We start from the raw sequence: 16,507 nt of genomic DNA on the forward strand, positions 1-16,507 counted from the left end.
TGAGGCTGTTGCTTAACGCAAGTGTGGCAGCACTTTTTCTTAAAAGCAACACTTCACACAGACATAATTATCTCCTAGTAATCCATGGCCCAACTTCTGTAACTCTTTACATTGCACACAAGGAACACAGTCCTTCATTCCACTTCTCTTGTTTGTGTAGCATTCCTGAGCTGGCGCATTGAACTTCACCAGCCCAGGTGCCCATCACAACACCTCAGTGACATTGATTTGAATGTTACTCTTGAATACTAGGAAGCTCAACTGTGTACATAACCCGTACTTATTCTTCCCTGAGGCCTCACTCCATTTTCAGTGTCTTCTAGACTGGGTCCCTAGGATACCCCGTGCCGTGAGTCGGACCCAGTATTGGGGTTCCAGTCACTAGGGAAGAAGTCTATGCATGCAAGTTCATTCACTACCAGGGTCTTCTATTACCTATGTCAAGTCGCCACCCTTCCCGACTGGCTGGTTGCTTATGCATGCAATACTAGTATTGTAGTCAATAGCAATAAAGCATCCTTGGAATAGTTTCAGTGCATGTTAGACATGTGTACTTCATCTTTCCTAACTTATTTTGTCCCCAGACGTAAACCCTGTTCTGTGATATACCAAACATACATGCACCCCTTTACAGGTGTCCTGAAGTCACTTCAGACCAGGCAAAGTTGCATAAAAACAAAGTTCTTTATTAAAAAAAAGAAAAAGAAATTGTTTAAGTATAACAAAATATACAGGCATTTCTTTTCCTACTACAAAGCACCTCTTTTGTGCCCCTTAGATGTTTCCTGGTGCTCTATGAGGTGGCCATGCCTTAGATGGGCGAGACAGTCCTTTTAAAGTCCATTTAGCTGTGGCACAAGTCCATATCCCTGGAAACCCTGATTGTAATCTCCCAAGGGGGGGGGCGGGTTCAGAAGAAAAAGCCATTACATCCTGGCACAGCTCCTATTCCCTTCCCATCCTGGAGCAGAACCAAAACACAGCCCCTGCCCATAGAGGCAGTTCCTCTTTTAACTCCCCCCCCCCCCCCAGCAAAGGATGGTACATCCCAAAAAAGCCTGGGAAAACCAGGCCAGCAGTGTTAACCCTTGCTTTTCAGCACTTACCGACTCTACAGGGCAATTTAAGGAAACAGTGCAATTAACTCACATAGCAATATACAATTTTACAAAGAAATGCAAAGTATTCAGAACAACAACAGTCAAAAATATATACAAAAAATATACATAATACCGTAAACCCTTTGGAAGCACCTGCTTGCATGCCTTAGCTGAACCGCCGTTTTAAACTGCCGATACACTTATGTAGAAATTACACTTTGGTAGACATTCTTATGGCCAAGTGCCTCAGCCCCCTATATCACCAACCACAGTATGTGTCAATCCCACATTAGTGAAAGACCTGGACGTCATCTGCTGAACCTATGCCTTGGACATGGATTTATTTCTTAATTCCCATTTCATGTCACCCTACCCCAAGCCATTGTCATAAAACTCGCTTTGTTTACCACACACGAAAAGTTTGTAAAAAAAAAAATTCTTGATAATTTTCCAGATTTTAAAACGGAGTCACACCCCTTGCCTTGAGAGGTGAACTGTGTCCAAAGGGATGGAACATTTCCAAAAATGGTGGCCTCCATGAGTCTCAGTGCCTAGCCACTGATTATACAGCCTACAACAGCCTTTTTTACCCCCTAAAATATTTTTCAGGTCACTAAAACCAATTCTTTGGGGGTCAATGGAAAGAAAATGCCTCCTACATTATTGATTAGCAGAAAGAACAAAACCTTTATAGTGGTGCTCAGAATGTCACCATTATAGAAAGCTAAAAAAGATCAATGGAGATGTCAGGAGACAAATACAGCTGATGCTCATTTTCCTACAACGAATGCTCATGCACAAGTGCCAGCATACAGATGAGCTCTGGTGTATATGTTGTCGTGCATCAGCGCACCCGTGCACGGCCTATCCCAGGTATGGTACAGAGCTGCCCATTTAAAGGAGACCCAGATGTGTGCTAATCCCTGAATCCTGAAATCTGTGTTCCTCTGTTCCTGCTTTTCCTGACTGACCTCCCATTGCTAACCTGGCTTGCTCCCGACCTTGTCTGTGGTACTGACCTTGACCATGCTACTGGAGCTCGCTCTGCCTGCTTTTGAAGTACCAGTTGATCTATGAGCAATAAAGCAATCTACGATATAGTGGAAGCTGACCATCGACAATTCCTCAGTGATGTCCTAACACAAGAGGATCACCAATAAATGTGACGCCATTCTGAAATGTAGCACATGCCATTTCCAAGTCGGACGCCTGAAAGCACACTCTGGTTCCTCTTGATTAGTATACGTCTTTCAGATGAAGCAGAGGCAAAACATTTTGCATGGTGCTGCCCAACTTTACTAAACTGTTCAGCCAAAGCAATTCCTTCAATGAAATTCCTTCGTTACCGGAATCTGAATGTGCTGGGATGTTAGGAGTGATAAAAATGGCAGAAAACATGCCAAGCTCAGAATTCAAAAGAAAAGCCAACCAATGTATCCAGAAGTTTTGTGTGTAGAGCCAGTACAGTCAGAGCTGCGATAGTAAATCCCAATACATAGAGACATGACCTTCGACACCTTTCTAGGTCATCAGGAATTTTGAATTGCTCTGCGTAAAGGGAGGGAAGAAACTTCAGTCAGTCCCATTATTGAGGGTTCTTATGCCGCAGGACATAGCTTGAAGCCGCTTCTAGGTTCCAATTGAAGTTCTCCAGGATTCTGCGGCATTCCTCCTTACTGTATCGGCTCATGTTGTACACATGAACCACCTGAAGAGAAAGAAATTCTATGATACAAAGAACCTCACATTGTAAATTCATGTAAATTCTACCGATTTCAAGAACTTTATTTTACAAAAACGAAATCCACTTCACCATTTGTCATATAACAACCCATCATCCATTAAAATGTGACAGATCTGTCATATTAAAAACTGTACCAGGGTGCCCCCACATTCACCATACACAATGTTGCATAAATTGCATAAATCCTAAATCCATGAAATAGTCATAATAATTCAAAGTGCAAAGGATTTCTCCTGTAGTGAATATGGAACCGGAAGTTTACACCTCTTTTCTCCATTAATGGGGGGTTGAAAATTCCTTCCAACTTGTTCCATCAGTCCCACAAGGGTTGTAATTCAAGATGTCTCCAAGTTGAGTTGCTATGACAACCCAACCTTTTGACATGTTTAACAACCAAACCCTCTGACTATCTAACTTCTGAAAACCCTACCTCATTATACCCTCAATTTTGGGCCACCCTACCTTCTGGCCACCCCACCTTCTGGCCACCCAAAAATGCAGACCACAAAACCTTCTGACAACTCCACTCCCTGACCACCCTAACTTCTGGAAACTACCTTTGCGATCCCCCCACCTTCTGACAACCCTCACCTACTTTCTGACCTTCCCCCCTTTTGACAACCCAACCTCCAGACAACCAAACCGTCTGACAACCCCACCTCTTGACCACCCTAACTTCTGAAAACCCTACCTTATTATCCCCCCACCGTTTGACCACGCCACCTGCTGACAACCCTCACCTGACCGCCATTACCATCTGACAGCCCTCACCTTAAGATTCACCGTACCTTCTTACTGCCCCTGCAATTTGACAGCACCCCCTTCTGACTATCCCACATTCTAGCCACCCCATCTTCTGACAATCCCCACCTTCTGATGACCATAACTCCTGACAATCCAGCCTTTTTTATCCCCCCCCCCACCCGCTGATCACCTCACCTTATGACAGCTTCCACCTTCTGACTACCTGATTGCCTGATCACAACCCCTTCTGACAATGCCCACTTTCTGACCACAACACCTTCTGACAACCCTACCTCCTGACAACCCCACCTTCCATTTCCTCCACCTTTCAATCACCCTACCATCTGACCACACCACCTTCTGACAACCCCCACCTTCTGGTGAAAGCTTCTCTTCTACCCCTAAATGTGTATTGATTCTTCTTTCTTGTTTCTTAACAATATAGTTGCAATTCTTTATAGTAACTTCAGATCTTAGTATGGAATCTGATTTTGAAATGTCTTTATATTATAGATTTATATAAAAGATTTAAACTTGAAGTTCATGGTGGTGGTGCTGCGGGCCCATGACATCTTGTGTCCAAGCCACAAAGTATGGTAGAGGGCTGTAGCAGCCAGCAAGAAGCTTCTCTAGGAAACTGATAAGTGTCAAACTCCAACCCAAATTAATTATTATCACCTATGGATCTTCTGTTCCCTTTTGGTATATTTTCCAATAGTTTCCATTGATAATGGTACCTTCAGGGATATTATGCCGATCCACTGGTTTCATAGATTAACCTGGACCAAGACTTTCCTGATCTCCACACTTGTTCTAGGTCAGTAATACAGAAAGTATTATAGCCAACTTGGCGAACTAGCATTCATAGAAGGTCCTCAATGGCCACCAGGAAAAACTCACAAGATTGTACTCAACCCTCCAAACTATTCCAGCCTTTACCAGTTCCAATCTTTGGATAGTTACCCAAAATGAGGGTCTACTAAATATTGGGTGTGATTTTGTATAGATATTTGGGTAATTCTAATGCTATGTATGATGTGAAACTCACTCCCATTCCTCTGTAATGAATAAAATGCTTTTACACTCCATGAAGAAACTTTGTTCCAAGCACCAAGACATTTGTCAGTGACTTCCAATCTATATTCACCAGTGAGTTGAATAGTTTGCTTATTAGGAAATTGTCACCTTTAAGTGCTGGACGGCCCGCATCACATCCCCTCCAAAGAAACGCAGGGCTTCATGGCACTTCCCTGGTGTCACGCTATGAATCTGATCCTCCACCTGCAGAAAAGTAGATCATTGACATTATACAATATGTCCGCATCAGCCAGAATTTCAGCTACGCCTGTATAATGCACCACTTACATTAAAGTGTACATGTCATGAAAGGAACATGGAGGCTACTGTTTTGGGTCAGTGTCTGAGGAGCAGCCACAAATAAATTCTCTTTACTGTTGAGCCAATGACTCTGCATATTTTATTGGACGTATCATTTATGGATTTGTCAGCATCAAAGTGATCTGGTGAAGGAGCCCTGTATGGGCCCTAAAAGGGATCTACTGTATATCTTTATGAGACATCATACTCATGTGGCCATGCCACTAGGAAAACATCTATTCCCTCATTCAAAAGGAATCAGAGGACCATTCTAGAAGCTTAAGCTATTCTGACTGTGGACCAGCAAATGAAGAGGAACATCAATAGATAAGAACAATCTGGGGCAAATCTTTTCTTCTATACAACATTCAGCTCATCACTACCAAGTACAAAGTACTGAAGTGCAAAGTACTGAAGGCTCACCAAGACACCCAATCATCTAGATGAAGAATATCAAGGATGGTGTTGCATCTAAAATGGAAGTCAAAATACCTGAAAGTCTACATCAGGGATCCTCAAACTACAGCCCTCCAGCTGTTGCGAAACTACACATCCCATGAGGCATTGTAAAACTCTGACATTCATAGACATGACTGGGCATGATGGGAACTGTAGTTCCTGAACAACTGGAGGGCCATAGTTTGAAGACCCATGGTCTACATCATGTAGATTGGCTAAGGAGAGGCAGAGGTGCCCATCTGATCCATCTCTTTTTCATCTTTCCTCTAATCTGACACTTTTTAGGTCCTACACATTGAATTTCCTGGTTTTGAGCTCCTCCTGTCACTCTTTGCATTAGACTGAAGACTATGGGGAATCATGGGAGCCAGAGGGTGACAAAGGGTCACCAGGAGAGAGAGAGAGGAGTGCTTGCCTCCAGGGCTGCAAAGCTAATTTATTGTTATTCCCTTCAACAGCACCCCTCCTCCTGTCCACCCAAAATGCTTGCAAATGTTTTTAATAATGCGTAGATTCCTCTGTGTCCTCACCTCTCTGATCTTTCTCAGCAGTTCGCTGTGAGTCATTTTGCTGCTGCATCTTCGAGATTTGCATTCTTGTGTCACTTGAGTGACAATCGGGGACTCTCCTCGACCCAAATTTGGGTTAGATGGAAATTTATCTTTCTTATTGGAGCTTGAGAACTGACTGGGGCAATGCATGGTCGGCACAGCCAGAAACTTGTCCTTGGAGGATGTTTTAGGAGGCGTTAGATTTTCCACCAAATTCCGTGGGGGCTGGTCGCTCAGTCTTCTTGCAGACAATACACGGGGCGGAGCTGCTGTAGAATTCATATCTGGTCTACAGGGCTTAGGCGAGGGCTGGTTATGAGGCTTGTCCTTTGCCTTCCAGTCATGGATGTTCTCCAGACTTCTAGAAATACCTGTGGGTGCAATTCAGATAAATGTAAGAAGGACATAAGAATGGAAGAAACTGACCAAAATAAACAGCACTAATGACAGAGGTTGGAAGGTAAAAGTGTATTATAACTGATGAAGGTAAGGCAAGGAGAAAGGAAAGAAGGGAAGACATGGAAAGGAGAAGGGAGGAGATGAGAAGGGCCAATGTTCACCACACAGACACTTACATCGATGCAGTTTTGTATGCCTAGGACCACATCTTTGATCTTCCTTTGCTTTGGCTCTCATGCTGAAAGAAGCAAGAACTCATGAGTATGGGAGAAGTACCGTTACTTCCTTTTGTCAGGGGTGGTAAGAGACTTACTCTTTCTGTGAGTCAACATTCCTAAGAGAAAGCTTTTCCAGACTGTTAGGCAAGTGCAAAGAGTTACAGGCATTGTTAAAGTCCTCTGAACAGATGACACCAGCGGGAAAAGGTCCAATTTTAAGAGTCCTCTTATTCTGTCCCCTCCAGAGCTTAGGTTCAAACCTTTGGGAAGGAATTTACAAAATTCTTATCTAACAATACAAGGAATGTAAATGTACTAGTGCAAATAAAAAAAAATCATTTTGTTAGAAAATAACACCTACAGTATCTGGGTTTATATATAGTATAGTTGCCACCAGAGAATCTAAAGCTTGAACAGTCTCAGGCATCTTAAACATGGAGGAGGCACCCCAAAGGTAAGCCCAAGGCCCAGAGTAAATCTCCCACAGGTGGCCTCTGAAAAAATCCCACAAGCAAAACTTGAGTCTATAGCACAATAAATGAAAGCTTTGGCCAATTAGTCTACTGCCACCGTGACCTTCTCCGGATCAAGCAGACGGATCATGAATAGTTGACCACTAGGGATGAGCTTCGTGTTCGAGTCGAACATACGTTCGACTCGAACATTGGCTGTTCGCCCGTTCGGTGAATACCGAATGTTGTGGGCCATTCGCGCCAAATTCGTGTGGCGCTCACGGCCCACAATGCACTGCGCCATCGCAGTGCATTGCTGGCTCATGATTGGCCAAGCATGCACTGTGACCCCGCATGCTTGGCCAATCACAGCGCTGGCAGCAAGGAGAGCCATGATTGGCCACAGGCAGGATGCCTGTGTCCAATCATAGCTCAAGCTGTGTAGTACACGCCCCACACTATATAAGGCTGCCAGCGCGGCGGCCTTGTGTAGTGTGTTGGCATCTGTAGGAGTTAGTGGGTGTTCTCTGTGTACCTTCAACACAGTATATACCGTTTGTTATCGGCCGATTAAGCGTTCTTGCTCTTCTGTAATTGAGCTTTTAGCAATCTGCAGGAGTTTGTGGGTGCTGTCTGCGTGCTCTGAGCGCAGTATACACCATTATATCCACCTATATAGCTAGCTATATTGCTCTTCTGTAATAGAGCTTGCAGTCAGTTGTAGGAGATTGTGGGTGTTGTCTGCGTGCCCTGACCGCACTATACACCATTATATCTACCTATATAGCTAGCTATATTGCTCTTCTGTAATAGAGCTTGCAGTCAGTTGTAGGAGATTGTGCGTGTTGTCTGCGTGCCTTGACCGCACTATACACCATTATATCCACCTATATAGCTAGCTATATTGCTCTTCTGTAATAGAGCTTGCAGTCAGTTGTAGGAGATTGTGCGTGTTGTCTGCGTGCCTTGACCGCACTATACACCATTATATCCACCTATATAGCTAGCTATATTGCTCTTCTGTAATAGAGCTTGCAGTCAGCTGTAGGAGATTGTGGGTGTTGTCTGTGTTCCCTTGACCGCAGTATACATCATTATCCACCTATATAGCTCTTCTCTAATTGAGCCATCAGCCATCTGCAGGAGTTAGTTGGTGTTGTATGCCTCCAGCACAGCACAGTATACATCAGTATCTACCCTTTAATTCCTGTTCTATAATAAAGGCATCTGCAGGAGTTAGTGGGTGTTGTGTGCCTCCAGCACAATATACACTACCCAATTGCTGGTTTTCCCATCTCCCTTCAGGCCATTACCATGTCTGAAAGGCCAACAAGGAGAGGCAGACAGGCGCGAGCCGATAAAAGAGGGCAAGCAGGCTCTGTGTCTAGAGACAACAGTGCTGGTCGTGGATGCAGTGCATCGCCATCATCAGCACGTGGCCATGAAACACGCTTGTCCTTTTTGGCAGCTGGACGTGTTGAGCCGCATCATGCCGAAGACTTGGTAGAGTGGATGACCAAGCCCTCTTCATCCTCCTCATCCTCTCTAACCCAGGCTCAGGGTACTAGCAAAGCAGCTGCCAACGCATCGTCTTCCCTCGTCTCAATGTCATCATCAGTGACTCCTTCCCTAGACCCACCACGTCCTCCTGAGGAGTCCCCTGAACTCTTTGAGCACAGTGTTGGGTACATACTCCAGGAGGATGCCCAGTGTTTTGTAGGCTCTGATGATGATACTCAGCTAGAGGAAGGCAGTAGCGTGAGCGCAGAGAGAGGAGATGCTCAAGAAGGACAGCAATCTGGCAGTCATGTTCCACAAGCTGCAGCATACTGCCAGGTTTGCTACAGCGATGAAGAGGGAGGGGATGATGAGGGCACTGACTCCACGTGGGTGCCTGGTAGGAGAGAGGAGGAGGAGGCACATGTCCAATAAGGCAGGATGCCCTCCGGGGGCCAGCTTAGGGGCAGCACACCGACTGAATCACAACGCAGAGCTCCGCCTGTGCAGGGCGCGGCCTCTGCGCGTTATTCTAAAAGTTCTTTGGTGTGGGCCTTTTTTGAGACAAGTTCATCAGATCGCACCGCTGCTATTTGCAACATATGTCTCAAGCATATCTCGCGTGGCCAAAACATCAGCCGCTTGGGCACCACATGCTTGACCAGACATATGTTGACCTGCCATGCAGCTCATTGGCAAGCGTACCTCAAAGACCCACACCAAAGAACAAAGCGGACCTCTCCTTGCTCCTCATCAGCTGGGATCTCCAACCCCACTAGACCTTTAGTCCTCTCTAAAACCTGCTCTGAGAGGAATGAAGGTGTAGAATTAGGTGTGTCACAGCCAAGTGCTTCCGGGCACTCTGCTAGCAGAACACCCACGTCCGATTATAGCAGGCAAATGTCCCTGCCCCAGCTGCTGGACCGTCGAAAGAAGTTCACTCCCAGCCATCCACATGCCCAGAGGTTGAATGCTAGCTTGGCTAAATTGCTAGCACTTCAACTGCTGCCTTTTCAGTTGGTAGACTCGGCCCCCTTCCGTGAGTTTGTACAATGTGCGGTTCCTCAGTGGCAGGTCCCCAAACGCCACTTTTTCTCACAGAAGGTGATTCCGGCTCTCTACCGGCATGTGGAAGGCAATGTCCTTGCCTCGCTGGACAGGGCGGTCAGCGGTAAGGTGCATATTACCACTGACTCATGGTCCAGCAGGCATGGACAGGGACGTTACCTGTCTTTCACGGCCCATTGGGTCACTCTTCTGGCAGCTGGGAAGGATGCAGGACAAGGTGCAGTAGTGTTGGAGGTTGTTCCGCCACCACGCCTACAAAATGCTACTACTGGTTGTGACACACCTCTCTCCTCCACCCCCTCCTCTTCTTCTTCCTCCATGGCCTCTTCCAGTGCTCTGTCCTCAGAACCAGCGGTGCTCCATAGGCGTTCAAGGGGCTATGCAAGTACGCAGGCAAAACTATGGCATGCCGTGCTTGCGCTGGTTTGTTTGGGGGACAGGAGCCACACTGGGGCAGATATTTTGTCAGCTCTGCAGGGGCAGGCCGAGAGGTGGTTGACACCACGCCAGCTTAAGCCGGGAATAGTGGTTTGCGACAATGGCACCAACCTCCTCTCCGCCCTCCAACAGGGACAACTGACCCATGTGCCCTGTGTGGCTCACGTCCTTAAACCGTGGTGCAGTGGTTCTTGGGCAGGTACCCGGGCTTACAGGATGTCCTGAAGCAGGCCAGGAAAGTCTGTGTGCATTTCTGCCGATCATTTAATGCCTGTGCTCGGCTGGCCGAGCTCCAAAAGGAGTTGAACCTGCCCAAGAACCGCCTTATATGTGACATGCCCACCAGGTGGATCTCAACGTTGGCCATGCTGCAGCGGCTGCACGCGCAGCAGAGGGCCATCAATGAGTACCTGTGCGACTACGGCACCAGGACAGGGTCAGGGGAGTTTAGTTTTGTCTCACCACACCAGTGGGGCATGATCAGGGATGCATGCACTGTCCTGTCACCGTTTGAGGAGGCCACAAGTATGGTGAGCAGTGACAGTGCATGCATCAGTGACACTGTACCTCTTGTCCACCTGTTGGAGCATACGCTGCATGGAATAATGTACAGGGCACTTGAGGCAGAACAGAGGCAGGAAGAGGAGGACTTCCTTGCCTCTCAAGGCCCCCTTCATCGAGGCAGTGTTCCTGCTGTCCCACCCATCACACAGGAAGAGGACAAGGATGAGGAGGAGGAGGAGGATGATTGTGTCAGCATGGAGGTGGAGGCTGGCACTCAGCATCAGCAGCAGTCTAGTAGGGATGATTTACAGTCCCAAGAAACCCGTGGACTTGTACGTGGCTGGGAGGAGGTAGCTGCGGATCATGTTGCCCTTAGTGACCCAGAGGACTTCGGACCGAATGCCTCAGCTAACCTACGCTGCATGGCCACCCTGATCCTGCAAAGCCTGTGGAAGGATCCTCGTATTCTTCGGATCAAGGAGAGGGACCATTAATGACTGGCCACTCTCCTTGATCCACGGTACAAGGGTAAGGTTGACGACCTTATCTTGCCATCGCAGAGGGAGCAGAGGATGAGACATCTCCAGGAGGCCTTGCAGAAAGGTCTGTGCAACGCGTTCCCAGAGACTGGGAGGTTACAAACTCCTGGTCCTGGACAATGTGTTGCTGAGGCATCGGTCAGAAGGAGCGGTGGAGAAGGTGGCCATCTGCCCGATGCGTTCAGACAATTTTTTAGTCCCTAGCCCCAAGGTATGATGGGTTCCAGCAACCATCGCCAGCGTCTGATTTACATGGTGCAGGAATACCTAGGAGCAAGGTCAGACTTGGACACCTTTCCCACCGAAAATCCTCTGGCTTACTGGGTCTTGAGGATGGATCACTGGCCAGAGCTTGCACAGTATGGAATTGAGCTACTGGCCTGTCCTGCATCCAGCGTTCTTTCGGAACGCACCTTCAGTGCTGCTGGTGGCTTTGTTACCGATCACAGGGTGCGCCTGTCCACCGACTCGGTTGATCGACTGACCTTCATAAAGATGAATCAGTCTTGGATCACCCACAGCTACCAAGCACCTGAAGCTGATGTAACCGAAATAATTTTTTTTTTTTAAATATCACATCCCTTCAAGACTGCCTATGCTGATGCTGAGTGACTGTCCTGTTATGTTGATTGTCTATCCTCTTCCTCCTCGGCTGATATGTTGGAAGAACATTTTTGGTTCTGGGTGATGCCACCAGCCCAATTTTTCAGCCCTTGTTTAACAGGGGCATTTAATTACAATTTTTGATGCAATGCTTTGCAGCAGGGCTCATTCCTGCACCACAACTAGAGTATATGGGAGAGGTTGCAGTGTCGTGGCACCAGCACCAGTGACTAAGGCCCAATTTTTCAGCCCCTGTTTAACAGGGGCGTTTAATTAAAATTTTTGATGCAATGCTTTGTAGCAGGGCTTATTTCTGCACCACAACTAGAGTGTATGGGAGAGGTTGCAGTGTCGTGGCACCAGCTCCAGTGCCTAAGGCCCAATTTTTCAGCCCCTGTTTAACAGGGGCGTTCAATTACAATTTTTGATGCAATGCTTTGCAGCCGGGCTCATTCCTGCACTACAACTAGAGTATATGGGAGAGGTTGCAGTGTCGTGGCACCAGCACCAGTGCCTAAGGCCCAATTTTTAGCCCCTGTTTAACAGGGACATGTAATTACAATTCTTGATATAATATTTCACAGCAGGGCCCGTTCCTGTGCCCACTGAGAGTAACTGTGAGGACTTATAGTGTTGTGGCACCAGCACCACAAACACCAAAGGCCCAATTTTTCTACCACTGTTCAACAATGGCATGTAATTACAATTCTTGATATAATCGTTCACAGCAGGGCGCTTCAGCGCCCACCAAGAGTCACTTTAAGGGTTTACAATGTTGTGGCAACACCAACACCTTGTTCTGCCATTTCTGCAGAGCATATAGGGCAGTCCCCTACTTTCAAACATCCAACTTACAAACGTCTCCTACTTGAAAATGGAAGGAGACAACAGGAAGTGAGATGAAAAAAGCTTAAAAATAGATTTTTTGACTGGAGCTACACTTTAAAAATGTACCAGTTCAAAATTACAAACATATTCTACTTAACAGAACAAACCTACACAGTCCCTGTCTTGTTTGCACCGCCTGTATACTGCTGTTCTGAGTATATAGGGCCTGGGGGCCCCACGTCTTTCCTTTTTTTAATATGGGTACGGGGTTCCCCTTAATATCCGTACAAGACCCAAAGGGGCTGGTAATGGGTAGCCATGCCATTTTTCTCAATGATTTTCATCCATATTGCCGGAACCAGACATTACATAAAAAACGCAAGCAGTTTTAAATGACTTTTTTTCCGTTAAATGTCATTTTGTGCAGGGACTGTTCTAAACACGGGAAACACGTGGCACTTCACAGGCATACTACAGACACCCCCCAGGCACCATATTTAAAGGAATTTTTCACTTTTTTTGTTTTCACTTTAATCGTCATTAAAATCAGTGCTCCCACCAAAACGGCCATTTTTAAAAACATTTTAGGCATTGACTCATGTCCCCTGGGGCAGGAGCCAGGTCCCCAAACCCTGTTTAGGACAGTATCTTGCATATTAGCCATTAAGATTAGCACTTTTTATTTCGAACGTTCGAGTCCCATAGACTTCAATGGGGTTCTAAAGTTTGTACGAATTTGCGGTCCGTTCGAAAGTTCTGATGCGAACCGAACCAGGGGGTGTTCGGCTCATCCCTATTGACCACACATGGAAGATAGTGAACGATGGATGGATCAGGAATGTTCAGCAAGGAAATATTGATAATGTATGTTAATAGTGGGAAGACAGATAATTGTTAGAAGATGACTGATGACCAGTTATTAGCTGTGTACAGGCATGTACTGGCCATTGGGACTACTGGGAGTTTCCCGGTGGGCCGATGGCTCAGTGGGCCACTCTGATGTAAGGGGATGCTGATGGGCCACTCTGATGTAAGGGGGCTGCTCATGAGACACTCTGACATAAGGGGGCTCGTAATGGAACACTCTGATGTAGGGGGGTGCTGATGGGACACTCTGATGTAAGGGGGCTCGTAATAGAACACTCTGATGTAAGGGGGCTGCTGATGGGACACTCTGTTGTAAGGGGGTTGGTGATGGGACACTCTGTTGTAAGGGATGCTGATGGGACACTCAAAATGTAAGTGGGCCGGTCTGGTTGAAGTCCAGGGCCAAATTTCTGTCCCAGTCCAGCCCTGGCTGTGTATAGTAGGAGATGAGCGGTGGATGGAGATACATGGGTACAGAGAACAAATATTTTTCCTTACCCAACTTCAATGACAGTGACGGCATCCCCAGCATCCAAGGGCAGACAGGAGGAATTGTTAACTTCCTGCACAACTCGTACCTCAAGAGGTTTCGCCTGTGGAATTAAGAAGATTTCTGTTAAACAAAGAACTATCAAGAGAGGTCATATAATGAGTAAGGAGTCGTATTGGAGAACAGCACTAAGGAAATTACAGAAATTGAGACTTATATTAAATTATTGAGACTTTATATTAACACCTCACATCAGGCAGGCAGATGCACTCCACTTTCTCCACTGCAGATGGCGCTCAACTGCAGCAGCAGTGTAGAGTGGGAGAAAGTCAAGAGGAATGCTCCTCTATGGTTTCCTGGGTCACTGGGAAAGCTATCCGGTTGGATGTCGTCATCCCATGTGACCCTGGTGCCCATCTTGGGTCAGGCAGAGTCTATTTAAGGGTTTGGTGCGAATTTTGGGAGTGGGTAGTGTAGGAAACAGGTCACCCATCTGTCAGGAAATAGCGGTAGTTAAAGTTTGTAGACGAGTAGGGACAAGATTGTGATGCACCATCTTCCCTGGGATCCTCCCATTTAAATAAAGACCAGCCAGGCCGCATTCTGCCCACCGAGACAGATGCTGGCGGCTCTCCCAAGACCTGCTGTGTTCCACATTGCCGTTACAACCTATGATTGTCCCTGGTCAGGCGCCTTCCCGCCAGGCTGTTTGTAAAGTTGAACTTTGACTTTAATACAAGTTTTGTTTGCTGCAACTGGACCCTGTGTATTTTCTACCACCGCACCAAGCTGCACCTCCCAACGGGTAGAAGCCCTCAGGTGATAGACCTCCTGAAGTGATTATTGTATAAAGCATAATATTGGAGATATCAGATCAGAGTAGGGAAGGCTACAAATCCCAGACTTACTGTATTCTGTAGATTGGTTTATGGAAACATCAGAGATAGATCCCCTGGAAGCATTTTAAAGAAGAAAGACTACCAGCAGAGGTAAAAGCAAAGGTCAATCACTTCCTAGATCTATTGCAGACCAAAGCACAAGGCGATAACAGAGACAGATGATCCAGATGTATTTGTATGAGAGAGGAGGCCAAAGTTGAAGACAGACCCCCGCCCCAGGACCCATGAAAGATAAGAGTAGGTCTAAAATGGTGATAGTCTTCTGAGTCCATTGCATGTTGGGGTAGAAGGAAATATCAGAGATGGATCTCCTGTATGAAAAAAGAGGCTCCCCTGGATCCAGCAGAGGGTACTACAGGGCAATATTGCAGACAGTTCATGGGCAGTCCTTTCAGAATTAGAAGATGATGTTTAAAACAGATCTCCTTGATATAATTGTCAGGTCACTCACCTCTTGCAGAAGGCTGATGATGGAGGTAAAATTTGGCCTCTCTTTCGGTATGTACGCCCAACATTTCATCATCACATTGTACAAAGCAAGAGGACAATCTTCAGGGCACTCCAGCCGCTCAGAATCTCTTTCAATTGCAGCTAAAATCTGGAGAAATGGAGACAACCAAATGGTTACCAACTTCAGGACTGGGAAGGTGATTGGTGGTACTTTACAGCATAATGCTCCAAACTTTCTAAACCAGGGGGGCAGTTTACTGTCCTTTCAGATTTTAGGGGGACCAGATTCAGACCAGTGGGAGTAAGCAATGCCTCAGGCTTGGTAGTCAGTGGGACTATAAAAAATTATATACAAGGATGAGCCGAACAGCCCCCCGGGTTCGCTTCGTACCAGGACTTGAGGCAAAAAACAGGCAAAAAACTTGGACGAACACCGTTAAAGTCTATGGGACACGAACATGAAAAATGTGAAGTGCTAATTTTAAAGGCTTATATGCAAGTTAAAAGTGTTTAGGGACCCGGGTCCTTCCCCAGGGGACATGTATCAATGCAAAATAAAGTTTTAACCACTTATGAACCGCCCGCCGCAGGTTCACGTCGCTACTTTGAAGAGGAATACCGTTGTTATGGTAGCAGCTAGCTACCATAACCCCGGTATCCTCTTCAGTGGGCGGTCCGCTTTTTGATATAAGTGGGCTCTGCGGCAGATTCGCTGTGAGACGGACCGAAAAAAGAAAATGCAACAGCTCCGCCTCCATGGGAGGCTCCCACCGAGTGATGCTTTTTCTCGTTGACAGCTGTTATATAGCTGAGGGCAGGGCCACTCGGTGACGTAAACGGGTGACCCCACCTTCCTCTGACGTCATGTGGCATCAGAAGGGATGGGGGTCATCCATTTACGTCACCGGCCTTCAGTTATACAACAGCCGTCAACGAGAAGAAGTGTCACTCGGCGGGAGCCTCCCATGGAGGCAGAGCTGTTGTGGGTTTTTTTTCAGTCCGTCGGGCGGTGTGAGATGGAGCTACATCGCAAGACAGCCTGGGATCTGAGGGTCCCCTTGTTAAAGGGGGCTTTCAGTTTCTGATAAGCCCCCCGCCCGCAGACACCGGGTAAGGATTGTGGGGTTGAGGCCCTTGTCCCCATTAACATGGGGACAAGGTGCTTTTGGGGGTAACTCCAAAGAACCTCCCCATGTTGAGGGCATGTGGCCTGGTACGGTTCAGGAGGTTCATTAAATTTGGCACAGGGTTCCCCTTAATATCCATACCAGACCTGAAGG

At 46.7% G+C, this 16,507-nt stretch overlaps 1 protein-coding gene across 1 annotated transcript in view; it reads right to left on the minus strand.

Moving 5' to 3' along the window:
* Window positions 1-665: 665 nt before the first annotated feature.
* The window catches only part of LOC143981436 (activated CDC42 kinase 1-like), a 28,246-nt gene continuing 12,404 nt past the window's right edge, over window positions 666-16,507 (minus strand). The window contains exons 6-12 of the mRNA XM_077479275.1: window positions 15,229-15,375; window positions 13,887-13,981; window positions 6,688-6,852; window positions 6,551-6,612; window positions 5,955-6,346; window positions 4,774-4,869; window positions 666-2,808 (exon numbers count right to left, since the gene is read on the minus strand). Of these exons, the coding sequence (XP_077335401.1) occupies window positions 2,686-2,808; window positions 4,774-4,869; window positions 5,955-6,346; window positions 6,551-6,612; window positions 6,688-6,852; window positions 13,887-13,981; window positions 15,229-15,375 (1,080 nt within the window). The 3' untranslated portion in view covers window positions 666-2,685. The remainder of the gene's footprint in view (window positions 2,809-4,773; window positions 4,870-5,954; window positions 6,347-6,550; window positions 6,613-6,687; window positions 6,853-13,886; window positions 13,982-15,228; window positions 15,376-16,507) is intronic.

This window comes from Lithobates pipiens, unplaced genomic scaffold (assembly GCF_037356315.1).
Source record: "Lithobates pipiens isolate NorthernLeopardFrog02 unplaced genomic scaffold, aLitPip1_a1.2 Scaffold_157, whole genome shotgun sequence".
Lineage (NCBI taxonomy): Eukaryota > Metazoa > Chordata > Amphibia > Anura > Ranidae > Lithobates > Lithobates pipiens.